General features: G+C 42.4%; 2 protein-coding genes and 1 long non-coding RNA gene across 3 annotated transcripts; all 3 read right to left on the minus strand.

Annotated features, from left to right (window-relative positions):
- Positions 1-3,666: 3,666 nt before the first annotated feature.
- Positions 3,667-5,060, minus strand: LOC116408709 (sprT-like domain-containing protein Spartan). Its single transcript, XM_031896369.1, has 4 exons — positions 4,773-5,060; positions 4,472-4,568; positions 4,163-4,285; positions 3,667-4,058 (listed from the first exon to the last, which is right to left on the minus strand). The coding sequence occupies exons 1-4, from the start codon at positions 5,012-5,014 to the stop codon at positions 3,861-3,863; spliced, it is 660 nt and encodes a 219-aa protein (XP_031752229.1). The 5' UTR covers positions 5,015-5,060; the 3' UTR covers positions 3,667-3,860.
- Positions 5,061-14,128: 9,068 nt separating this feature from the next.
- Positions 14,129-15,532, minus strand: LOC116408710 (sprT-like domain-containing protein Spartan). The gene is made up of 4 exons (XM_031896370.1): positions 15,250-15,532; positions 14,949-15,045; positions 14,640-14,762; positions 14,129-14,540 (listed from the first exon to the last, which is right to left on the minus strand). The coding sequence occupies exons 1-4, from the start codon at positions 15,489-15,491 to the stop codon at positions 14,343-14,345; spliced, it is 660 nt and encodes a 219-aa protein (XP_031752230.1). The 5' UTR covers positions 15,492-15,532; the 3' UTR covers positions 14,129-14,342.
- A 9,099-nt stretch (positions 15,533-24,631) lies between these two features.
- On the minus strand, positions 24,632-24,839 carry LOC116408711. Its single transcript, XR_004221172.1, has 2 exons — positions 24,807-24,839; positions 24,632-24,713 (listed from the first exon to the last, which is right to left on the minus strand). It is a non-coding gene; the product is annotated as an uncharacterized LOC116408711 (long non-coding RNA).
- Between the last annotated feature and the right edge of the window lie 407 nt (positions 24,840-25,246).

Below are 25,246 nucleotides of genomic sequence, written 5' to 3' on the forward strand. Positions count from 1 at the left end.
GTGCCTTGAGAAACCCTAGTGGAGGTTCTGAGAGAGACCTGTGGAGAAGTAACACATTCCCTGCCCCGCATACAAATAACTCTGTTTTCCTTTTGCTTCTGCATCATGCTGGCAACATTCCAAAGACTGACAATGTCAGATTCAGCCCTGAATAGGAATCTCGCTTCCTCAATGTCCATGTTGTCGTGACTGCAAGAAGAGAAGCCAGTCTCATAGCAAACATCAATTAGTGAGCTATTGATATGCAGGAAGCCAAATACCTAGACTGCGTTATTCACAAGGGCATAATAAAACCACAAATAAACAGTGCTTAGGGCTTTCTAGAAGTGGCCATATCCAGCAGTGCTGTCAGCTATTAGTAGATTTACAGCAATTACAGTAAAAAACACTATGCTGAACGCCTGTCTGTCTCATATATCCTGCTTCCGATGTGCTTCTGCAAACATTACAAAACACAGCTTCATATTCTAACAGGTAGTAGTCTAACAATGTGTCCCCCCTAATCAGAGGAAATATATATCATAAGCCAATGATAACATTATTGTAATCACTGGGTAAAAGTCAGCTACTAGTAGCAGCTACTAAACACCAGAAAATACCCTGCCATAGACAATACTGAGAATTGCCTCTGCTAAAACACACTTAGAGACAATTATCAGTAAATGATCAGCATTGTCTATTTTAGTAGCCATGACAAGTAGCCGCTACTAGTAGCTCCATGTGTCTTCACCCTCATTGTTCCCCTGATTAAAATTATGATGATCTGGCATTTATTTTAAGAGAGTAGGGACTTGTGCATAGTAATTAGTTGAAATCTTGGCCAGATATTCAGTGTTATTGTGACCTATGAATGAAGAAAGTGGTAAGATGTGTTACCTTAAGGTGCATGGCTTTTAAAAATAAGTTGAAGGTGGGGGGTAACATACAGTTAGACTAATCCTTACCCTAAAATTATTTTAAAAAGTTAAGCAGCCTAAAATAATTAGGCTAAATGAAAACATAAAGCTATATATGGTCTGCAGCCTTTACATCATGTAATTTAACACTTAAGAAAGCACATGTTGGGAACAGAGGGTTCATTTCCCCCCACTGCTCCTATACTGAGAAGCCATCAGTATTTCATACATACATACCTGTACATAAATTTCACTCCATTAAGGAGACATAGGGGGCTGGATACAAACACCACTGGCGATGTTGCCTGTAGTAACAACATCTTTACTTTTGTTTTCTGGCTTGTAGCTGTCAACCAGGGAGGAAGTTTTTTTTTTTTTTAGGCCTGAATTCCTCTTCACACTAAATGATAACATGAAATAAGGTCTCAAAATGGGTTTGGTTGATTGCTCTGCATTCTACCCAGGCATCACCCACCTATGTGTATGGACCACAGATCTATTTCACTGGGGTGTTCCTCAATGTTGAGAATATTCCTTCACATCCTGTCTCTTATAGTGAGTAAGCCTTTGTAACACTGCTTCATCTGTGTTCTATCAGTCTCTTAATTTGCCTTTAGAAACATTCTTTGAATTACTGTTTATTAAATGAACCAAGATATTTTATAGGAACAGTTTCTTTTGTCTTAACAGTGCGATTTCAGTTCTATTCACTAGAAGCTTCTGTTTTTCATATGCCCACCAGTGGTGGATAAATGGTGCCGCATCAGTGTGTCATAGAGTGGGCTTTGGCTGGGTTTACAGTGATGGGCAGTGCAAGTAGGCACATTATGCAAGTACAAGCATGAATGCTCCTTGTATGGTGGCCCACCCCTTTAGCAGATTTTTTTTAAGGAAAAGTGGGCCAAGTCTGCCTAAGGGAAGGACCTCAGTAAATAGAAGCACAGTGGTGCCATGGCTAAAGCTATTCAATAGGCCAAGTGATGCACAGATCCTTAAAGGATATTTTTAGTTTGGTATTAAATGATACAATATGTTAAAATTAGCACAACGATGCTTGAAAATCGTCCTTGAATATGTCCAATTGACATAATATGCAGCATTCTGCACATGAATGTCATGTGTGCCCTATTCTTAACATGCAACTGTTCTACAGAAAATAAAGCAGGCAACTGTGTCACTAGCTCCATTTCCAATAGGTGCCACGGCTCTCGATTCAGAAATAAAGGTAGGAAAGTTTGGGCAGTTCTGAGGACTACAATATGGAAGTACAAGCAGCCTTTTGACATAAGTACCTTTAATCGCAAGTAGATGCAACTGACTGCAGGGAAATTTGTGTGACTGTAACTGCACTAGAGGTTGTAAATGACCCCTATAGTGCATTATTTGGATGGCTTTCTATGTATTGGCTCGGCTGCCTCAGAATGGCATGTGTTCACTCTGGAAGTCATGAAGGAAGGGGCAGAGGACTTTGGGGTACTGCTAGCCCCAGAAAAATGGTGGTTACCTGCATGAGCCTTGTCCTGAACATAGGCACCGTGGCTGGTTTGACATTACTACTGGAGGATATGTTGATTAACCTGTGTGGAGGGATAGGTGAGCTTATGGGCAGGAAGAAGGCTATGGTGTGGGTAATTCAGTCATTACTTGGCAAGGGTGTTTTTCTTACATCTGGAGCAGTTTTGCAGCAGAAACATGAGATTGGGAGGAAAGGTGCAGATTACCTGGTTGCTGCTAATAAGGAACAATGAACCGCTTTTATCATTGGAGACGGTGTCAGAATGTAGCTGAGCACTTTTGTAAACATCAGTATTATTAAGGAAATACAGATGGACAAGAAATAGAAGGTTGTCTTTTTATTGTTTTATTTATTTTTTTTATATATATTTACACAATTCTCTGTATTTACAAGTGCCTGATGCAGGCAAAGATAAAGCAATCTATAGGCTAGTAAATTAACAGTATCTCTAGGCCAGGGACAGGGCCGCCATCAGAAATCATGGGGCCCCTCACAAGAAAATTTTCTGGGCCCCCCTCCCACCAGTACAAAAGACTCACAGCCAGCAGTGCCCCCCCCCTAATACATGGTAGCCAGCAGTGCCCGCCCCAGTACATTGGTAGCCAGCAGTGCCCGCCCCAGTACATTGGTAGCCAGCAGTGCCCGCCCCAGTACATTGGTAGCCAGCAGTGCCCCCCAGTACATTGGTAGCCAGCAGTGCCCCCCCCTAGTACATTGGTAGCCAGCAGCCCCCCCCTAGTACATTGGTAGCCAGCAGGGCCCCCCACCCCAAGAACATTGGTAGCCAGCAGTCTCCCCCACCCCAAGTACATTGGCAGCCAGCAGGGCCCCCCACCCAAAGTACATTGGTAGCCAGCAGGGCCCCCCACCCCAAGTACATTGGCAGCCAGCAGTCCCCCCACCCCAAGTACATTGGTAGCCAGCAGGGCCCCCCACCCCAAGTACATTGGTAGCCAGCACGGAACGGAACAGCACAGCACAGCACAGCCCCCGGTGTCTTCAGCGGCAGCTTCGCGCTCCTCCGGTGAGGTAGTTCCTTGGCGAAGCCCCCGCACTTATGAGTGCCGGCAGAAGACAGGCCCTTTTATAAGGTTGCGCCCCATGCGTACCGGCGTGCATGTACGCACGGGGCGCAACCAATAAGGATCACCCGCTGACCACCAATGACAGGGCCCGGAATTAATTTAAGGGGGCCCGAGCTATTAAGAAAACTGTAGCACAGCCGGGCCCCCTTTTAAGATTAAAATTGTCCGGGCCCGGGACGGCTGTACCCCCTGTGCCCCCCTGATGGCGGCCCTGGCCAGGGACATGGGTCAGGGTCCAACTCGGCTTTGCAGACCCATGCAGGGCTCTAGTTTACGTACGTCGTCTTCATATTTTGTTGAATACGTAGGTCCCATTAAATTTGCTTTTCTAAAATTTGTATTATGTCTCTATAACTCTGTAGGTTAGACTTTCCTTCTCTTTTTTGAGGGACTGTCTTCAGGGTCTGAAATTTTGATAAATTTTCCTCCACATTTGCGCTTGTGTGCCTTGGTAGAAGGAGGACGGTTCATAGTTCTTCTTTCTATTTCTCCACAGGGGCCATTGCACTGCCACCAATGGCGCTTCAGTAAATCATATTCTTCCTCGTAATCAGGGTAGGCCTATATAATAATGAGAAAAATGCAAATGGAATCATTTTTAATACAAATGGAATTAACAGATTGCTTCTAATATGGCAAAATAAGAGTTGTGTTTAACCTCTTACCGTAATATTTGCACCAGTCAGTTTATTAATACGCCTCTTATGGTAGTGAAAGGTCGGTCCATGCTCCCAATCTTTTCTACCATTGGTAAGCTGATATACATGTATCATTTCATGCAGGAGGATCTGTAGAGTACAGAAAAATTCAGTTACATGAATATTATTACTAGTTTATAATATAAGTACATTGACAGCCTTTAACGTGTCGCTAAAATCTTGTTTCTTTTAATCTAATTACTATAAATTAACACTGATATATCTATATAACAAATATACCCTACAGAATAAAGGAAAAGAAAGCAAAAGACTTACTTCCACTGTAGTACTCCTTGGCCTTAAATCAAGAAGAGGCTTATATAAGCGAACTATGTACTTTCCGGTAGTGGTCCGCTTGGTGATCCCAGAACCTCTGCAAAACAATATGTGGATCTTTAACATTTCGTATTCTTTTGCCTTTACTGTACAAGATAAGCACATGATTCTTCTACTGTTAATTATACTTATTTTCTTAAATTGTATTACTATATTTATCATTAAATGCACCATATACTATATCAGTCAATCTACCAGTAAAGTCGAGATGTAAAATTACAAAGTTTAGTTCATAACTTACTTAGTGACTCTGTTGCTCCATTTAAGGTCAACTTCAGGCAATTTCCCTTTAAAGAATTTGACATTAAATTCCTTATATAGGGCGTGAATATCTGGTTTTGGATCCAGAACCTCCCATTGTGGATCTACAACTGAGAGCTCTTTAGGCTTCTGATAAGGCTTTCTATTAGAGTGATTTCTATATCTTGGTTTAGCTCGAACTTTTGTGATTAAATTTTGTGTATTAAATTTAGATAAGTCCATATTGATAGATGTAAGTAAGTCGATATTTCTAGATATAAGTAAGTTAGTTGATAGTGTTGTCTCTTCGAAGTGCAGATGAAGAGTGACAGTCTAACAGCTGCTGCTTCTGATAACACTGCTGATAAGAGCTGCATTGTGATGTCATCACCTTATTGAGAAGCAGCAATCCGTGTCCTCCCTGATCCTTTGTGATGTCATAGGCCGGTTAGCTAGAGCAGTAATTGCATTGACTGCAGCGCTACAACTGTAATTGTTATAAGGAAATCCATAGATAAAATAAAACAAATTGTTATTTTATGTAGCATGCATAGTGGGTTGTGATGATGGTATCCGTCCAGTTTTGCTTTGTAGAAAAATTCTCAAATCTTTGAAAAGATTCCCGAAAATCTGCATAACAGTGAAAATGGCGTGTGTGAAAAAATGTTTTTGTGTGCGTCATTGTTTTTCACACGTGTACCAAAAACAAATTATTTTTGATGAGCATTATTTCTCTACTTTTCCCGCTGCGACATTTTGTTCCCATTTCGTAAAAAAATATGCCAGTAGCGAAACATGGAAATTCACAGAGTATTCAATGCCTTTCGCTCATCACTGATAGTGGGGACAAAATGACAAGGGTGCAGTTACCTGACAACAGAAGCTTTAAATTTAAACGCTTTCAAAGTATTTCATATAAAAGCTGATCGATTGTGTTGTATATATGGTATATTGGTACATTCTGACTGCGCTTTACAGTTAAAGACTTATACATTTATGCCAGTAATACGTTGGGATTGTTAATTAACTGCCTCCTAGCTGATTAGTTGGCACCTTTCTTTAATATGCTTATTACTACAGAGGCAATAGCTCTCCTGGCTAGCATAGCAGAACTGGATTTAATGCAGAGTACATTACCTACAAGAACTGCGCTCTCTAGTTCAAAGCTAATTAATACATATGTAACTTAGCTCATTAATAGGAAATACTTGATTTGGACTTCGGGAGTCGTTTTTGAAATTGACTGGTTCAGGTGGCAGTTAAGTAAATGTAATTAAATGGTGACAGTGCTAAGGCTAGTTACACTGCCACAAGTGCTACTAAAGCAGCTTAGCAAATCTGAGTAAACGCGAGACTTTACATTTTCCCGCGTTTTTATGCGTATTTTGGCTACATGTGCCTGCACGCGAGCGTATCTCATTCATTCAGATGCAGGCACAGGTGGATGGCGGTATTTTTGGCAAACGCTTTTCCTAAGGTAGTACTGGTGTTTGTGATGTGAGTATTGGGAATTGTAATATTGTACCACACTTTTTATTGCCAAGCAAAACTTGCAGATGAAGTTTGAATGCACCAGCCACATATTCAGTGATTTACAGTTCAACACTAGTGGTGTGCCGGGTAGTTACATTGGCAATATGCAAACAAAATCAAAAGAAATAAAAACATGCTGGCACCTCCCCACTCAGTGATTGCTAAATTCTTATTCTAAAATGTAACTTTTAATGGTTTGCATTAAAAATAGCAATTCAGTCCATAAAACCAGACACCAAACAGAAATCCCATAATATTAAAAACCCTGCTTTTAGACATAATCATGTGAGGACCAATATTATTGCAGAGTTTTAAGTGAGCAACGGAACTAACCTAGGGCAACATAGAGTCAGGTGGGCTCAAAAGTACCCCCCCACTAACGAGAAGCCATGGGTATTTCTGATGGCTTTTTTCTGATCGTTTTTAGTTTCTTTTCCCTAAAAACTGTTTATTTTGACAGCGTGACTGTTGGATCAGATATTCTGACCACTATTTACACTGTTTGTGGTTTAATTACATTTTTATTCCTGTATTAGTATTCCTAATCTGTTTTTAGCATAGCTTTGCCATGTGTACTTTTCAAAAATATATGGTTTTTCTGGGGGTCTCTGTATAGTTAGGGGGTGTTACGGCACATAATACGCTGACAGGGGACTCTGTGTGGAAAAGCTGAGTTGGCAGGCGAGAAATCCATAAGCACTACTTTGATTTTGGGGTCAGTACATACCGCTGACTTTGGTATATCTATGCATATTGGGAAGTAGACCTTAGCTGTTCCTATTTGGGGTGATTTGCCTTTGCACACAAGAAATTGTGTGAGATAAATGCGGCAAACTGCAACATTTTTAGGCAATTTTCTGAAATGTCATAAAAATTGGCAAACTTAGGAAACCTTTGCTTGGCTTGGTATTTTGGAGTACAAAAAAATGTGTACCCAGAGATGTGTACCCAATGTGTACCATAGATTCGGGGAATGTGTACTTTCCAAAAATATATGGCTTTCTGGGGTGAGTGTACTTTTTTGTAGCATTATCCCACATAAAGAAGGAAATGTGTTGATTTTGCAGGTGCTGAAATGACAGATCATATGGGGGTATGTTCCCATTGGGGCCCCTACATGGCACATATTTAGGTAAACCCATACATATTGGGCATCAAACTGTTTAGTGGACCACTGGGGTTTATGTGGGAGATAAGATGCTGCAAATTGGAAGCTTTGAGGGGATTTTTGGAAATGTCATCAAAATTGACAAATAGAAAAGCTTTGCGGCTTGGTACTTTGGAGTAGAAAGACACAGGTACCCATTTTAGATTTTGGCAAATGTGTACTTTCCAAAAATATATGACTTTCTGGGGTGAGCGTACTTTATACTAGCTTTATCCCACATACAGTATAATAATGTAAATGTGTTGATTTTCCTGGAGCTGAAATGACAGAAATGATAGATCATATGGGGGTATGTTCCCATTGGGGCCCCTACATGCCACATACTTAGGGAAACCTATACATATTGGGCATCAAACTGTTCAGTGGACCCCTGGCATTCATTTTAGGGTGTTTTATTTGGTTACTTTATGACCTGTTAGCCTTGAAATCTAAAGTATGTAGCTTTTTGAAGCAGTGCTTTGGAAATTTGGTAGTGTACTGCTGGGAGTTTTTGACCTATACAAGAGAAATCTCCATAAAACTATGAATATTTGGTATTGGCACGTTCAGGAAACATGGGATTTTCCAAATCAGTTGTATTTTCATGCATAAAATTTTTGTTTCTGGTATGTGTGTTTATATTATGGAATTTTTTTTTTTTTTTTCATTTTTAGACATTTAGAAGCCTATGGGCCTGATTCACTAAAGTGCGATAAAATGTGCGCTATTTATAGCGTGCGCTATAAATTTTACCACGTCTTAATTTTGGCGATTTATCGCACGATTCACTATAAGCATACTCACGCTTTTTTACGTGCGGTATTTCAATGCGATAAAAAGCGTGCGCTGTATTTTCCGCATGCAGGCTATTTATCGCATGCGCTAATTGTCACGACAAACCTATCGCATGAAATACGCGACAATCGGCAGCATAAAAATGCCGACATTTTGCCCTGGGAGAGCTATATTAAAGTTTATTTGCAAAAAAACCCCCCAAAAATTATAAAAATCTAAGTAAGAAAAAAAAAGAAGTGCTAGAGATAATAAAATGGGGGGGGGGGGGGGGGGGGCATTTAAGAATATTTAGCCAAATACTTAGGGGTCTGTTTGCTAAAGTGGCTTAAATTAAGTTAAAGATTTTAGACACAGAATAAATGGCAAATATGTTATGGGCACTTTATTAAACGGGGACAAATATAATATTGCAATTATTCTGGCAACAAAACATTGGATTGGCAGTTATCACACTCGCCAGAAAATACGCTACGTACTAATTAACGCAAGTTTTACTATTCAGCAAAATGGGCTAAAGGCAAAATTGTTGGCAGAATATTTGCAAACCTTTAACCCATAGAGCATATTGATGCTGTTACTGATAAATGTAAGAGTGTAGGGGAAACTACATGAAAGTATAGAATACCATATCAATGAAGGATAAATAATGACACATTACTCAGTTCAAAAGTATAAAACTAAAAACTTTTACTTAAAATAAAATAGGGGGGGGGGGGAACTTAGGGCTTGCTGCCCTTGAGTTCCTGAAAGTCCCTCCTGAGTTCAGCAACTTACCCCCGGAGCTGGGCCAGCTCAGCCCTCACATTGTCCAGGTCCTCCTGCATGGACCGATGTTGTGGGCCTTCCTCGGCAGGAGAACCTGGTGGCTGGCATCCGGGGGGCTGGGGGGGAACCCAAGGGCCGGGGAAAGTGGGCTCAAACTGGGGGAGGATTAAAGGGGGGGGGGGGGGCGGCCTCCTCCGCCTCGTCCGCCTCGTCCGAGTCTGGGGCCTGGCTGGGTCCTGGGGCCTCTGGGGCCTGGCTGGGTCCTGGGGCCTCTGGTCGGGCCTCTGGGGCCAATTGTTGGGCCTCGGGGGCCGCAGGTCGGGCCGCTGGGGCCGGTAGAGCCTGCTGGGCCAGTAGAGGCTGGAGGGCCTGGGGAGGAGGCGCCAGCTGAAGTTCTGTGAAATAGTTTCAAATTTATTGTCATATACAAATAACAATGAAGCATCATTACTGTAATGACATTTTTTTGACCCGTGTTCCTCCCAACTTTACATAGACAAACAACAACAACAACAAAAAATACAAATATGAAATATAATAAAAATGTGCAATAAAGGTACAAGTATTTACAATAATAAAATGCAATGCAATATTTGAAATTGTGCAGTGAGGATTTAAAGTGGCTTTGCTTAAAGTGACACTGTGAAGAGTCCAGTAGTTATGGGGAGTGTGTGTTGGTTTGGGTAGAATGTCAGCAGTTCAGAAGCCTGATGGCTTGTGGGTAGAAACTGTCTCTGTATCTGCTGGTGCGGGTCTGGATGCTCCTGTACCGCCTGCCTGATGGTAGGAGCGTGAAAAGTCTGTGGCTGGGGTCAGAGAGGATCCGCTGCATCTTCCTCCTACAGCGCTGTCTGTACAGGTCCTGCATGGCCGGCAGTTCAGTCCTGGTGATGCGCTCTGCTGCCATACCAGGTGATGATACAGCCAGACAGAATACTCTCAATAGTGCATCGATAGAAGTTTGTGAGTATTCTGGAGTCCATGCCGAACCCTCGCAGGCGCCGCAGAAAGAAGAGCCGCTGTCTTGCAGCTTTTTTGATCACACCAACATGGTGAGACCAACTCAGATCTTCACTGATATTGATGCCAAGGAATCTGAAGCTGCTGACTCTCTCCACCTCTGCTCCCTCAATGTGAATGGGGGTATGGCCTCCTCCCTGCAGTCTCCTGTAATCCACAATGAGCTCCTTAGTTTTGCTGACGTTGAGCAGCAGGTTTTTGTCCCGGCACCATGATGTCAGGGCTCTCACCTCTGCCCTGTAAGCCGACTCATCTCCGAATAGTATTGCAAGATGTTATTTTGTGTAATATATTATATATATATATATATATATATATATATATATATTGAAGAAAAGACCAGCAACACCGGATCTATTGCAAACAATCAATTATATATTGAAAAATACATGAACATACATGAAAATGGTTTGATATATATATATATATATATATATATATATACATTCATACACCATCATAAATAACGGGGCCCCTCACAACAACATTTTTTGGGCCCACGCCCCCAATGGCCCCTCCCCCTGTGAACCCTCACATCAATACAAAGGACACACAGACATTGTTAGCCAGGGCCCCCTAAAACATTCGTGGCCCTTCCCCAAATGACTCACACTATGGGCCGCTCCCTGCTGCTTCCCCCCTGCTTTAAACTTATTTATGCATATGTATTTGAAAATAGATGTGTGTGTGTGTGTGTATATGTGTGTATATATATATATATATATATATATATATATATATATATATATATATATATATATATATATATAATATATATATATATAGGAAGTGCTGGGAAGCTGCACACCATAAGGAACAATAATACCTGGGTGCCTGTGGCAAAACAAAATCTAGACAGGCATGGGGTGACGGCACACACAGGATTTTGACAAAGAGTCACAAAGATGTGAAATAATATTCAGAGGTTTATTGTGAGCAACGTTTCAGTTCCTCACTGGCATTATGGTTGAACGTGATGGACGTATGTCTTTTTTCAACCCAACTTACTATGTTACTATGTTACTTTCATTATCCCTGACATTTCTTACATTTGTACCTTTAGTTCAAATTACTTGCTAAATCTTTTACTGAAAGTATACTGTAAAAGCATAATAAAGTACAATAATTACCTTCTCTAATTTCAGTGACCAGTTCTGGGCTCCTGCGCTTAAGGTCGGTCCACAGACGCCGGAGCTGGCGGGGGTCCACATCAAGGGCAAACCCGGCGAGCAAACCTTCTCTTAGCTCGGCCAGGATTGCCCTCTTCCTCTCGTGGACCCCTAAGTCCCCCGGCGGTGGGTGGTCATATCCTGCACGCAGGAGCACGCTGATAATATAGCGCCTCTCCCCTGGTAGCAAGTCCAAAACCCCAGGCATGTCCTCTCAGTTTGGTGGCTGCAGGCTCATTGACACAAAATGGCCCCAAGTCGCACATGTCACTAGATTAAAAAATCGCCACAAAATGTCCGCAAGTTGCGAGATTACAAAATCGCGAAAAAAAAATCGCCAAAATATACATAGTAATGTATTTTGCGCGACAAAATATTCACCGCTATAGTACTGTATATTTTGGCGAATAAATTTTTACCGCTATAGTACTGTATATTAGTAGCGAAATTCCATACATGCCAAGACTTTAGTAAAATTGAGTAAAAAGACACATACTTGAATAAATAACACTGTAAGTCCATATTTTATTGCCAAATCTGTGCTTTTGTTTTCTGGTTTGTAGGCGACCGCTCAAATTTAATTTCTGATTGGTTGCTATGGGCAAAATCACTGGTGATGTTTGTCTCCAGTGTTTGTCTCCAATAAATACACCCCATAGTATGAAGGCCATTCTCAGACCTATCAACCAGGGAGGGAGTCTTGTTTTTTTAAGGCCTGAATTCCTCTTCACACTAAATGAAAACATGAAACAAGGTCTCAAAATGGCCTCCTGACATGGGTTTGGTTGACAGCTCTGCATTCTACCCAGGCATCACCCACCTATGTGTATGGAGCACAGTTTAGACAGGGACTCAGAAGCTTCTGTTGCTCCCAGTGGCCTCAAAATAGATGCTTATATTTGAATTCTGGCCTTGGAGGAAAGTTTTGGTTGCATAAAACCCAGCATAGAGCCAAACAGAGCCTTCTGTGGGCTGCCAGTCCACATAGGGGGATACCAAATAGCTAATTATAGGTCTTATTTGCTCCCCTAGGACCTATTTCCATGCTTGCGTTGCACCCCAAAACTTTTTCGATTAGAATGTGGCTCACGGGTGTAAAAGGTTGGGGATCCCTGGCCTAAGGGAAGGACCTCGGTAAAGAGAAGCACAATGGTGCTATGGCTAAAGCTATTCAATAGGCCAAGTGATGCACAGTTCCTTAAAGAATATTTTTAGTTTGGTATTAAATAATGCAATATGTTAAAATTAGTGCAATCATGCTTGCAAATCAGACACACTTGCACTGAAAGTCCAATTGACATAATATGCAGCATTCTGCACATGAATGTCATGTGTGCCCTATTCTTAACATGCAACTGTTCTGCTGGGAATAAAGCAGGCAGCTCTAGCCTCCAGTTCCAATAGGTGCCACGGCTCTCAATTCAGAAATAAAGGTAGGAAAGATTGGGCAGTTCTGAGGACTACAATATGGAAGTACAAGCAGCCTTTTGACATAAGTACCTTTAATCGCAAGTAGATGCAACTGACTGCAGGGATATTTGTGTGACTGTAACTGCACTAGAGGTTGTAAATGACCCCTATAGTGCATTATTTGGATGGCTTTCTGTGTATTGGCTCCGCTGCCTCAGAATGGTGTGTGTTCACTCTAGAAGTCATGAAGGAAGGGGCAGAGGACTTTGGGGTACTGCTAGCCCCAGAAAAATGGTGGTTACCTGCATGAGCCTTGTCCTGAACATAGGCACCGTGGCTGGTTTGACATTACTACTGGAGGATATGTTGATTAACCTGTGTGGAGGGATAGGTGAGCTTATGGGCAGGAAGAAGGCTATGGTGTGGGTAATTCAGTCATTACTTGGCAAGGGTGTTTTTCTTACATCTGGAGCAGTTTTGCAGCAGAAACATGAGATTGGGAGGAAAGGTGCAGATTACCTGGTTGCTGCTAATAAGGAACAATGAACCGCTTTTATCATTGGAGACGGTGTCAGAATGTAGCTGAGCACTTTTGTAAACATCAGTATTATTAAGGAAATACAGATGGACAAGAAATAGAAGGTTGTCTTTTTATTGTTTTATTTATTTTTTTTATATATATTTACACAATTCTCTGTATTTACAAGTGCCTGATGCAGGCAAAGATAAAGCAATCTATAGGCTAGTAAATTAACAGTATCTCTAGGCCAGGGACAGGGCCGCCATCAGAAATCATGGGGCCCCTCACAAGAAAATTTTCTGGGCCCCCCTCCCACCAGTACAAAAGACTCACAGCCAGCAGTGCCCCCCCCCTAATACATGGTAGCCAGCAGTGCCCGCCCCAGTACATTGGTAGCCAGCAGTGCCCGCCCCAGTACATTGGTAGCCAGCAGTGCCCCCCAGTACATTGGTAGCCAGCAGTGCCCCCCCCTAGTACATTGGTAGCCAGCAGCCCCCCCCTAGTACATTGGTAGCCAGCAGGGCCCCCCACCCCAAGAACATTGGTAGCCAGCAGTCTCCCCCACCCCAAGTACATTGGCAGCCAGCAGGGCCCCCCACCCAAAGTACATTGGTAGCCAGCAGGGCCCCCCACCCCAAGTACATTGGCAGCCAGCAGTCCCCCCACCCCAAGTACATTGGTAGCCAGCAGGGCCCCCCACCCCAAGTACATTGGTAGCCAGCACGGAACGGAACAGCACAGCACAGCACAGCCCCCGGTGTCTTCAGCGGCAGCTTCGCGCTCCTCCGGTGAGGTAGTTCCTTGGCGAAGCCCCCGCACTTATGAGTGCCGGCAGAAGACAGGCCCTTTTATAAGGTTGCGCCCCATGCGTACCGGCGTGCATGTACGCACGGGGCGCAACCAATAAGGATCACCCGCTGACCACCAATGACAGGGCCCGGAATTAATTTAAGGGGGCCCGAGCTATTAAGAAAACTGTAGCACAGCCGGGCCCCCTTTTAAGATTAAAATTGTCCGGTCCCGGGACGGCTGTACCCCCTGTGCCCCCCTGATGGCGGCCCTGGCCAGGGACATGGGTCAGGGTCCAACTCGGCTTTGCAGACCCATGCAGGGCTCTAGTTTACGTACGTCGTCTTCATATTTTGTTGAATACGTAGGTCCCATTAAATTTGCTTTTCTAAAATTTGTATTATGTCTCTATAACTCTGTAGGTTAGACTTTCCTTCTCTTTTTTGAGGGACTGTCTTCAGGGTCTGAAATTTTGATAAATTTTCCTCCACATTTGCGCTTGTGTGCCTTGGTAGAAGGAGGACGGTTCATAGTTCTTCTTTCTATTTCTCCACAGGGGCCATTGCACTGCCACCAATGGCGCTTCAGTAAATCATATTCTTCCTCGTAATCAGGGTAGGCCTATATAATAATGAGAAAAATGCAAATGGAATCATTTTTAATACAAATGGAATTAACAGATTGCTTCTAATATGGCAAAATAAGTGTTTAACCTCTTACCGTAATATTTGCACCAGTCAGTTTATTAATACGCCTCTTATGGTAGTGAAAGGTCGGTCCATGCTCCCAATCTTTTCTACCATTGGTAAGCTGATATACATGTATCATTTCATGCAGGAGGATCTGTAGAGTACAGAAAAATTCAGTTACATGAATATTATTACTAGTTTATAATATAAGTACATTGACAGCCTTTAACGTGTCGCTAAAATCTTGTTTCTTTTAATCTAATTACTATAAATTAACACTGATATATCTATATAACAAATATACCCTACAGAATAAAGGAAAAGAAAGCAAAAGACTTACTTCCACTGTAGTACTCCTTGGCCTTAAATCAAGAAGAGGCTTATATAAGCGAACTATGTACTTTCCGGTAGTGGTCCGCTTGGTGATCCCAGAACCTCTGCAAAACAATATGTGAATCTTTAACATTTCGTATTCTTTTGCCTTTACTGTACAAGATAAGCACATGATTCTTCTACTGTTAATTATACTTATTTTCTTAAATTGTATTACTATATTTATCATTAAATGCACCATATACTATATCAGTCAATCTACCAGTAAAGTCGAGATGTAAAATTACAAAGTTTAGTTCATAACTTACTTAGTGACTCTGTTGCTCCATTTAAGGTCAACTTCAGGCAATTTCCCTTTAAAGAATTTGACATTAAATTCCTTATATAGGGCGTGAATATCTGGTTTTGGATCCAGAACCTCCCATTGTGGATCTACAACTGAGAGCTCTTTAGGCTTCTGATAAGGCTTTCTATTAGAGTGATTTCTATATCTTGGTTTAGCTCGAACTTTTGTGATTAAATTTTGTGTATTAAATTTAGATAAGTCCATATTGATAGATGTAAGTAAGTTGATATTTCTAGATATAAGTAAGTTGATAGTGTTGTCTCTTCGAAGTGCAGATGAAGAGTGACAGTCTAACAGCTGCTGCTTCTGATAACACTGCTGATAAGAGCTGCATTGTGATGTCATCACCTTATTGAGAAGCAGCAATCAGTGTCCTCCCTGATCCTTTGTGATGTCATAGGCCGGTTAGCTAGAGCAGTAATTGCATTGACTGCAGCGCTACAACTGTAATTGTTATAAGGAAATCCATAGATAAAATAAAACAAATTGTGATTTTATGTAGCATGCATAGTGGGTTGTGATGATGGTATCCGTAGAAAAATTCTCAAATCTTTGAAAAGATTCCCGAAAATCTGCATAACAGTGAAAATGGCGTGTGTGAAAATTTTTTTGTGTGCGTCATTGTTTTTCACACATGTACCAAAAACAAATTATTTTTGATGAGCATTATTTCTCTACTTTTCCCGCTGCAACATTTTGTTCCCATTTCGTAAAAAAATACGCCAGTAGCGAAACACGGAAATTCACAGAGTATTCAATGCCTTTCGCTCATCACTGATAGTGGGGACAAAATGACAAGGGTGCAGTTACCTGACAACAGAAGCTTTAAATTTAAACGCTTTCAAAGTATTTCATATAAAAGCTGATCGATTGTGTTGTATATATGGTATATTGGTACATTCTGACTGCGCTTTACAGTTAAAGACTTATACATTTATGCCAGTAATACGTTGGGATTGTTAATTAACTGCCTCCTAGCTGATTAGTTGGCACCTTTCTTTAATATGCTTATTACTACAGAGGCAATAGCTCTCCTGGCTAGCATAGCAGAACTGGATTTAATGCAGAGTACATTACCTACAAGAACTGCGCTCTCTGGTTCAAAGCTAATTAATACATATGTAACTTAGCTCATTAATAGGAAATACTTGATTTGGACTTCGGGAATCGTTTTTGAAATTGACTGGTTCAGGTGGCAGTTAAGTAAATGTAATTAAATGGTGACAGTGCTAAGGCTAGTTACACTGCCAAAAGTGCTACTAAAGCAGCTTAGCAAATCTGAGTAAACGCGAGACTTTACATTTTCTCGCGTTTTTATGCGTATTTTGGCTACATGTGCCTGCACGCGAGCGTATCTCATTCATTCAGATGCAGGCACAGGTGGATGGCGGTATTTTTGGCAAGCGCTTTTCCTAAGGTAGTACTGGTGTTTGTGATGTGAGTATTGGGAATTGTAATATTGTACCACACTTTTTATTGCCAAGCAAAACTTGCAGATGAAGTTTGAATGCACCAGCCACATATTCAGTGATTTACAGTTCAACACTAGTGGTGTGCTGGGTAGTTACATTGGCAATATGCAAACAAAATCAAAAGAAATAAAAACATGCTGGCACCTCCCCACTCAGTGATTGCTAAATTCTTATTCTAAAATGTAACTTTTAATGGTTTGCATTAAAAATAGCAATTCAGTCCATAAAACCAGACACCAAACAGAAATCCCATAATATTAAAAACCCTGCTTTTAGACATAATCATGTGAGGACCAATATTATTGCAGAGTTTTAAGTGAGCAACGGAACTAACCTAGGGCAACATAGAGTCAGGTGGGCTCAAAAGTACCCCCCCACTACCGAGAAGCCATGGGTATTTCTGATGGCTTTTTTCTGATCGTTTTTAGTTTCTTTTCCCTAAAAACTGTTTATTTTGACAGCGTGACTGTTGGATCAGATATTCTGACCACTATTTACACTGTTTGTGGTTTAATTACATTTTTATTCCTGTATTAGTATTCCTAATCTGTTTTTAGCATAGCTTTGCCATGTGTACTTTTCAAAAATATATGGTTTTTCTGGGGGTCTCTGTATAGTTAGGGGGTGTTACGGCACATAATACGCTGACAGGGGACTCTGTGTGGAAAAGCTGAGTTGGCAGGCGAGAAATCCATAAGCACTACTTTGATTTTGGGGTCAGTACATACCGCTGACTTTGGTATATCTATGCATATTGGGAAGTAGACCTTAGCTGTTCCTATTTGGGGTGATTTGCCTTTGCACACAAGAAATTGTGTGAGATAAATGCGGCAAACTGCAACATTTTTAGGCAATTTTCTGAAATGTCATAAAAATTGGCAAACTTAGGAAACCTTTGCTTGGCTTGGTATTTTGGAGTACAAAAAAATGTGTACCCAGAGATGTGTACCCAATGTGTACCATAGATTCGGGGAATGTGTACTTTCCAAAAATATATGGCTTTCTGGGGTGAGTGTACTTTTTTGTAGCATTATCACACATAAAGAAGGAAATGTGTTGATTTTGCAGGTGCTGAAATGACAGATCATATGGGGGTATGTTCCCATTGGGGCCCCTACATGGCACATATTTAGGTAAACCCATACATATTGGGCATCAAACTGTTTAGTGGACCACTGGGGTTTAAATTTAGGGTGTTTTATCTGGGTACCTAATGCTATGTGGGAGATAAGATGCTGCAAAGTGGAAGCTTTGAGGGGATTTTTGGAAATGTCATCAAAATTGACAACTAGAAAAGCTTTGCGGCTTGGTACTTTGGAGTAGAAAGACACAGGTACCCATTTTAGATTTTGGGAAATGTGTACTTTCCAAAAATATATGACTTTCTGGGGTGAGCGTACTTTATACTAGCTTTATCCCAAATACAGTATAATAATGTAAATGTGTTGATTTTCCTGGAGCTGAAATGACAGAAATGATAGATCATATGGGGGTATGTTCCCATTGGGGCCCCTACATGCCACATACTTAGGGAAACCTATACATATTGGGCATCAAACTGTTCAGTGGATCCCTGGCGTTCATTTTAGGGTGTTTTATTTGGTTACTTTATGACCTGTTAGCCTTGAAATCTAAAGTATGTAGCTTTTTGAAGCAGTGCTTTGGAAATTTGGTAGTGTACTGCTGGGAGTTTTTGACCTATACAAGAGAAATCTCCATAAAACTATGAATATTTGGTATTGGCACGTTCAGGAAACATGGGATTTTCCAAATCCGTTGTATTTTCATGCATAAAATTTTTGTTTCTGGTATGTGTGTTTATATTATGGAATTTTTTATTTTTTTTCATTTTTAGACATTTAGAAGCCTATGGGCCTGATTCACTAAAGTGCGATAAAATGTGCGCTATTTATAGCGTGCGCTATAAATTTTACCGCGTCTTAATTTTGGCGATTTATCGCACGATTCACTATAAGCATACTCGCGCTTTTTTACGTGCGGGATTTCAATGCGATAAATAGCGTGCGCTGGATTTTCCGCATGCAGGCTATTTATCGCATGCGCTAATTGTCGCGACAAACCTATCGTATGAAATACGCGACAATCGGCAGCATAAAAATGCCGACATTTTGCCCTGGGAGAGCACAGAGTGCTAAAGAGGTGCTATATAAAAGTTTATTTGCAAAAAAACCCCCCAAAAATTATAAAAATCTAAGTAAGAAAAAAAAAGAAGTGCTAGAGATAATAAAATGGGGGGGGGGGCATTTAAGAATATTTAGCCAAATACTTAGGGGTCTGTTTGCTAAAGTGGCTTAAATTAAGTTAAAGATTTTAGACACAGAATAAATGGCAAATATGTTATGGGCACTTTATTAAACGGGGACAAATATAATATTGCAATTATTCTGGCAACAAAACATTGGATTGGCAGTTATCACACTCGCCAGAAAATACGCTACGTACTAATTAACGCAAGTTTTACTATTCAGCAAAATGGGCTAAAGGCAAAATTGTTGGCAGAATATTTGCAAACCTTTAACCCATAGAGCATATTGATGCTGTTACTGATAAATGTAAGAGTGTAGGGGAAACTACATGAAAGTATAGAATACCATATCAATGAAGGATAAATAATGACACATTACTCAGTTCAAAAGTATAAAACTAAAAACTTTTACTTAAATTAAAAAAGGGGGGGGTGGAAACTTAGGGCTTGCTGCCCTTGAGTTCCTGAAAGTCCCTCCTGAGTTCAGCAACTTACCCCCGGAGCTGGGCCAGCTCAGCCCTCACATTGTCCAGGTCCTCCTGCATGGACCGATGTTGTGGGCCTTCCTCGGCAGGAGAACCTGGTGGCTGGCATCTGGGGGGCTGGGGGGGAACCCAAGGGCCGGGGAAAGTGGGCTCAAACTGGGGGAGGATTAAAGGGGGGGGTGTCCGGGGCCTCCATGGCCTCCTCGGCCTCGGCGGCCTCCTCCGCCTCGTCCGAGTCTGGGGCCTGGCTGGGTCCTGGGGCCTCTGGGGCCTGGCTGGGTCCTGGGGCCTCTGGTCGGGCCTCTGGGGCCAATTGTTGGGCCTCGGGGGCCGCAGGTCGGGCCGCTGGGGCCAGTAGAGGCTGGAGGGCCTGGGGAGGAGGCGCCAGCTGAAGTTCTGTGAAATAGTTTCAAGTTTCAAGTTTATTGTCATATACAAATAACAATGAAGCATCATTACTGTAATGAATTTTTTTTGACCCGTGTTCCTCCCAACTTTACATAGACAAACAATAACAACAAAAAAAAAATACAAATATGAAATATAATAAAAATGTGCAATAAAGGTACAAGTATTTACAATAATAAAATGCAATGCAATATTTGAAATTGTGCAGTGAGGATTTAAAGTGGCTTTGCTTAAAGTGACACTGGGAAGAGTCCAGTAGTTATGGGGAGTGTGTGTTAGTTTGGGTAGAATGTCAGCAGTTCAGAAGCCTGATGGCTTGTGAGTAGAAACTGTCTCTGTATCTGCTGGTGCGGGTCTGGATGCTCCTGTACCGCCTGTACCGCCTGCCTGATGGTAGGAGCGTGAAAAGTCTGTGGCTGGGGTCAGAGAGGATCCGCTGCATCTTCCTCCTACAGCGCTGTCTGTACAGGTCCTGCATGGCCGGCAGTTCAGTCCTGGTGATGCGCTCTGCTGCCATACCAGGTGATGATACAGCCAGACAGAATACTCTCAATAGTGCATCGATAGAAGTTTGTGAGTATTCTGGAGTCCATGCCGAACCCTCGCAGGCGCCGCAGAAAGAAGAGCCGCTGTCTTGCAGCTTTTGTGATCACACCAACATGGTGAGACCAACTCAGATCCTCACTGATATTGATGCCAAGGAATCTGAAGCTGCTGACTCTCTCCACCTCTGCTCCCTCAATGTGAATGGGGGTATGGCCTCCTCCCTGCAGTCTCCTGTAATCCACAATGAGCTCCTTAGTATATATACATTCATACACCATCATAAATAACGGGGCCCCTCACAACAACATTTTTTGGGCCCACGCCCCCAATGGCCCCTCCCCCTGTGAACCCTCACATCAATACAAAGGACACACAGACATTGTTAGCCAGGGCCCCCTAAAACATTCGTGGCCCTTCCCCAAATGACTCACACTATGGGCCGCTCCCTGCTGCTTCCCCCCTGCTTTAAACTTATTTATGCATATGTATTTGAAAATAGATGTGTATATATATATATATACAATAGGAAGTGCTGGGAAGCTGCACACCATAAGGAACAATAATACCTGGGTGCCTGTGGCAAAACAAAATCTAGACAGGCATGGGGTGACGGCACACACAGGATTTTGACAAAGAGTCACAAAGATGTGAAATAATATTCAGAGGTTTATTGTGAGCAACGTTTCAGTTCCTCACTGGCATTATGGTTGAACGTGATGGACGTATGTCTTTTTTCAACCCAACTTACTATGTTACTATGTTACTTTCATCATCCCTGACATTTCTTACATTTGTACCTTTAGTTCAAATTACTTGCTAAATCTTTTACTGAACGTATACTGTAAAAGCATAGTAAAGTACAATAATTACCTTCTCTAATTTCAGCGACCAGTTCTGCGCTCCTGCGCTTAAGGTCGGTCCACAGACGCCGGAGCTGGCGGGGGTCCACATCAAGGGCAAACCCGGCGAGCAAACCTTCTCTTAGCTCGGCCAGGATTGCCCTCTTCCTCTCGTGGACCCCTAAGTCCCCCGGCGGTGGGTGGTCATATCCTGCACGCAGGAGCACGCTGATAATATAGCGCCTCTCCCCTGGTAGCAAGTCCAAAACCCCAGGCATGTCCTCTCAGTTTGGTGGCTGCAGGCTCATTGACACAAAATGGCCCCAAGTCGCACATGTCACTAGATTAAAAAATCGCCACAAAATGTCCGCAAGTTGCGAGATTACAAAATCGCGAAAAAAAAATCGCCAAAATATACATAGTAATGTATTTTGCGCGACAAAATATTCACCGCTATAGTACTGTATATTTTGGCGAATAAATTTTTACCGCTATAGTACTGTATATTAGTAGCGAAATTCCATACATGCCAAGACTTTAGTAAAATTGAGTAAAAAGACACATACTTGAATAAATAACACTGTAAGTCCATATTTTATTGCCAAATCTGTGCTTTTGTTTTCTGGTTTGTAGGCGACCGCTCAAATTTAATTTCTGATTGGTTGCTATGGGCAAAATCACTGGTGATGTTTGTCTCCAGTGTTTGTCTCCAATAAATACACCCCATAGTATGAAGGCCATTCTCAGACCTATCAACCAGGGAGGGAGTCTTGTTTTTTTAAGGCCTGAATTCCTCTTCACACTAAATGAAAACATGAAACAAGGTCTCAAAATGGCCTCCTGACATGGGTTTGGTTGACAGCTCTGCATTCTACCCAGGCATCACCCACCTATGTGTATGGAGCACAGTTTAGACAGGGACTCAGAAGCTTCTGTTGCTCCCAGTGGCCTCAAAATAGATGCTTATATTTGAATTCTGGCCTTGGAGGAAAGTTTTGGTTGCATAAAACCCAGCATAGAGCCAAACAGAGCCTTCTGTGGGCTGCCAGTCCACATAGGGGGATACCAAATAGCTAATTATAGGTCTTATTTGCTCCCCTAGGACCTATTTCCATGCTTGCGTTGCACCCCAAAACTTTTTCGATTAGAATGTGGCTCACGGGTGTAAAAGGTTGGGGATCCCTGGCCTAAGGGAAGGACCTCGGTAAAGAGAAGCACAATGGTGCTATGGCTAAAGGTATTCAATAGGCCAAGTGATGCACAGATCCTTAAAGAATATTTTTAGTTTGGTATTAAATAATGCAATATGTTAAAATTAGTGCAATCATGCTTGCAAATCAGACACACTTGCACTGAAAGTCCAATTGACATAATATGCAACATTCTGCACATGAATGTCATGTGTGCCCTATTCTTAACATGCAACTGTTCTGCTGGGAATAAAGCAGGCAGCTCTAGCCTCCAGTTCCAATAGGTGCCACGGCTCTCAATTCAGAAATAAAGGTAGGAAAGATTGGGCAGTTCTGAGGACTACAATATGGAAGTACAAGCAGCCTTTTGACATAAGTACCTTTAATCGCAAGTAGATGCAACTGACTGCAGGGGTATTTGTGTAACTGTAACTGCACTAGAGGTTGTAAATGACCCCTATAGTGCATTATTTGGATGGCTTTCTGTGTATTGGCTCCGCTGCCTCAGAATGGTGTGTGTTCACTCTAGAAGTCATGAAGGAAGGGGCAGAGGACTTTGGGGTACTGCTAGCCCCAGAAAAATGGTGGTTACCTGCCTGAGCCTTGTCCTGAACATAGGCACCGTGGCTGGTTTGACATTACTACTGGAGGATATGTTGATTAACCTGTGTGGAGGGATAGGTGAGCTTATGGGCAGGAAGAAGGCTATGGTGTGGGTAATTCAGTCATTACTTGGCAAGGGTGTTTTTCTTACATCTGGAGCAGTTTTGCAGCAGAAACATGAGATTGGGAGGAAAGGTGCAGATTACCTGGTTGCTGCTAATAAGGAACAATGAACCGCTTTTATCATTGGAGACGGTGTCAGAATGTAGCTGAGCACTTTTGTAAACATCAGTATTATTAAGGAAATACAGATGGACAAGAAATAGAAGGTTGTCTTTTTATTGTTTTATTTATTTTTTTTATATATATTTACACAATTCTCTGTATTTACAAGTGCCTGATGCAGGCAAAGATAAAGCAATCTATAGGCTAGTAAATTAACAGTATCTCTAGGCCAGGGACAGGGCCGCCATCAGAAATCATGGGGCCCCTCACAAGAAAATTTTCTGGGCCCCCCTCCCACCAGTACAAAAGACTCACAGCCAGCAGTGCCCCCCCCCTAATACATGGTAGCCAGCAGTGCCCGCCCCAGTACATTGGTAGCCAGCAGTGCCCGCCCCAGTACATTGGTAGCCAGCAGTGCCCCCCAGTACATTGGTAGCCAGCAGTGCCCCCCCCTAGTACATTGGTAGCCAGCAGCCCCCCCCTAGTACATTGGTAGCCAGCAGGGCCCCCCACCCCAAGAACATTGGTAGCCAGCAGTCTCCCCCACCCCAAGTACATTGGCAGCCAGCAGGGCCCCCCACCCAAAGTACATTGGTAGCCAGCAGGGCCCCCCACCCCAAGTACATTGGCAGCCAGCAGTCCCCCCACCCCAAGTACATTGGTAGCCAGCAGGGCCCCCCACCCCAAGTACATTGGTAGCCAGCACGGAACGGAACAGCACAGCACAGCACAGCCCCCGGTGTCTTCAGCGGCAGCTTCGCGCTCCTCCGGTGAGGTAGTTCCTTGGCGAAGCCCCCGCACTTATGAGTGCCGGCAGAAGACAGGCCCTTTTATAAGGTTGCGCCCCATGCGTACCGGCGTGCATGTACGCACGGGGCGCAACCAATAAGGATCACCCGCTGACCACCAATGACAGGGCCCGGAATTAATTTAAGGGGGCCCGAGCTATTAAGAAAACTGTAGCACAGCCGGGCCCCCTTTTAAGATTAAAATTGTCCGGGCCCGGGACGGCTGTACCCCCTGTGCCCCCCTGATGGCGGCCCTGGCCAGGGACATGGGTCAGGGTCCAACTCGGCTTTGCAGACCCATGCAGGGCTCTAGTTTACGTACGTCGTCTTCATATTTTGTTGAATACGTAGGTCCCATTAAATTTGCTTTTCTAAAATTTGTATTATGTCTCTATAACTCTGTAGGTTAGACTTTCCTTCTCTTTTTTGAGGGGCTGTCTTCAGGGTCTGAAATTTTGATAAATTTTCCTCCACATTTGCGCTTGTGTGCCTTGGTAGAAGGAGGACGGTTCATAGTTCTTCTTTCTATTTCTCCACAGGGGCCATTGCACTGCCACCAATGGCGCTTCAGTAAATCATATTCTTCCTCGTAATCAGGGTAGGCCTATATAATAATGAGAAAAATGAAATCATTTTTAATACAAATGGAATTAACAGATTGCTTCTAATATGGCAAAATAAGTGTTTAACCTCTTACCGTAATATTTGCACCAGTCAGTTTATTAATACGTCTCTTATGGTAGTGAAAGGTCGGTCCATGCTCCCAATCTTTTCTACCATTGGTAAGCTGATATACATGTATCATTTCATGCAGGAGGATCTGTAGAGTACAGAAAAATTCAGTTACATGAATATTATTACTAGTTTATAATATAAGTACATTGACAGCCTTTAACGTGTCGCTAAAATCTTGTTTCTTTTAATCTAATTACTATAAATTAACACTGATATATCTATATAACAAATATACCCTACAGAATAAAGGAAAAGAAAGCAAAAGACTTACTTCCACTGTAGTACTCCTTGGCCTTAAATCAAGAAGAGGCTTATATAAGCGAACTATGTACTTTCCGGTAGTGGTCCGCTTGGTGATCCCAGAACCTCTGCAAAACAATATGTGGATCTTTAACATTTCGT

This window comes from Xenopus tropicalis, chromosome 2 (genome assembly GCF_000004195.4).
Source record: "Xenopus tropicalis strain Nigerian chromosome 2, UCB_Xtro_10.0, whole genome shotgun sequence".
Classification (NCBI taxonomy): Eukaryota; Metazoa; Chordata; class Amphibia; order Anura; family Pipidae; genus Xenopus; species Xenopus tropicalis.

What these genes read in the sequence shown, in the direction of transcription:
- LOC116408709 (XM_031896369.1), bottom strand. Translation starts at nt 5,014, where the DNA reads ATGGACTTATCTAAATTTAATACACAAAATTTAATCACAAAAGTTCGA. An exon ending in CAAGGAGTACTACAGTGGAA is followed by an intron (nt 4,286 to 4,471) that starts GTAAGTCTTTTG and finishes TGTACTCTACAG; the next exon opens with ATCCTCCTGCATGAAATGAT. An exon ending in TGACTGGTGCAAATATTACG is followed by an intron (nt 4,059 to 4,162) that starts GTAAGAGGTTAA and finishes ATTATTATATAG; the next exon opens with GCCTACCCTGATTACGAGGA.
- LOC116408710 (XM_031896370.1), bottom strand. Translation starts at nt 15,491, where the DNA reads ATGGACTTATCTAAATTTAATACACAAAATTTAATCACAAAAGTTCGA. An exon ending in TGGAGCAACAGAGTCACTAA is followed by an intron (nt 15,046 to 15,249) that starts GTAAGTTATGAA and finishes ATTGTTTTGCAG; the next exon opens with AGGTTCTGGGATCACCAAGC. An exon ending in TGACTGGTGCAAATATTACG is followed by an intron (nt 14,541 to 14,639) that starts GTAAGAGGTTAA and finishes ATTATTATATAG; the next exon opens with GCCTACCCTGATTACGAGGA.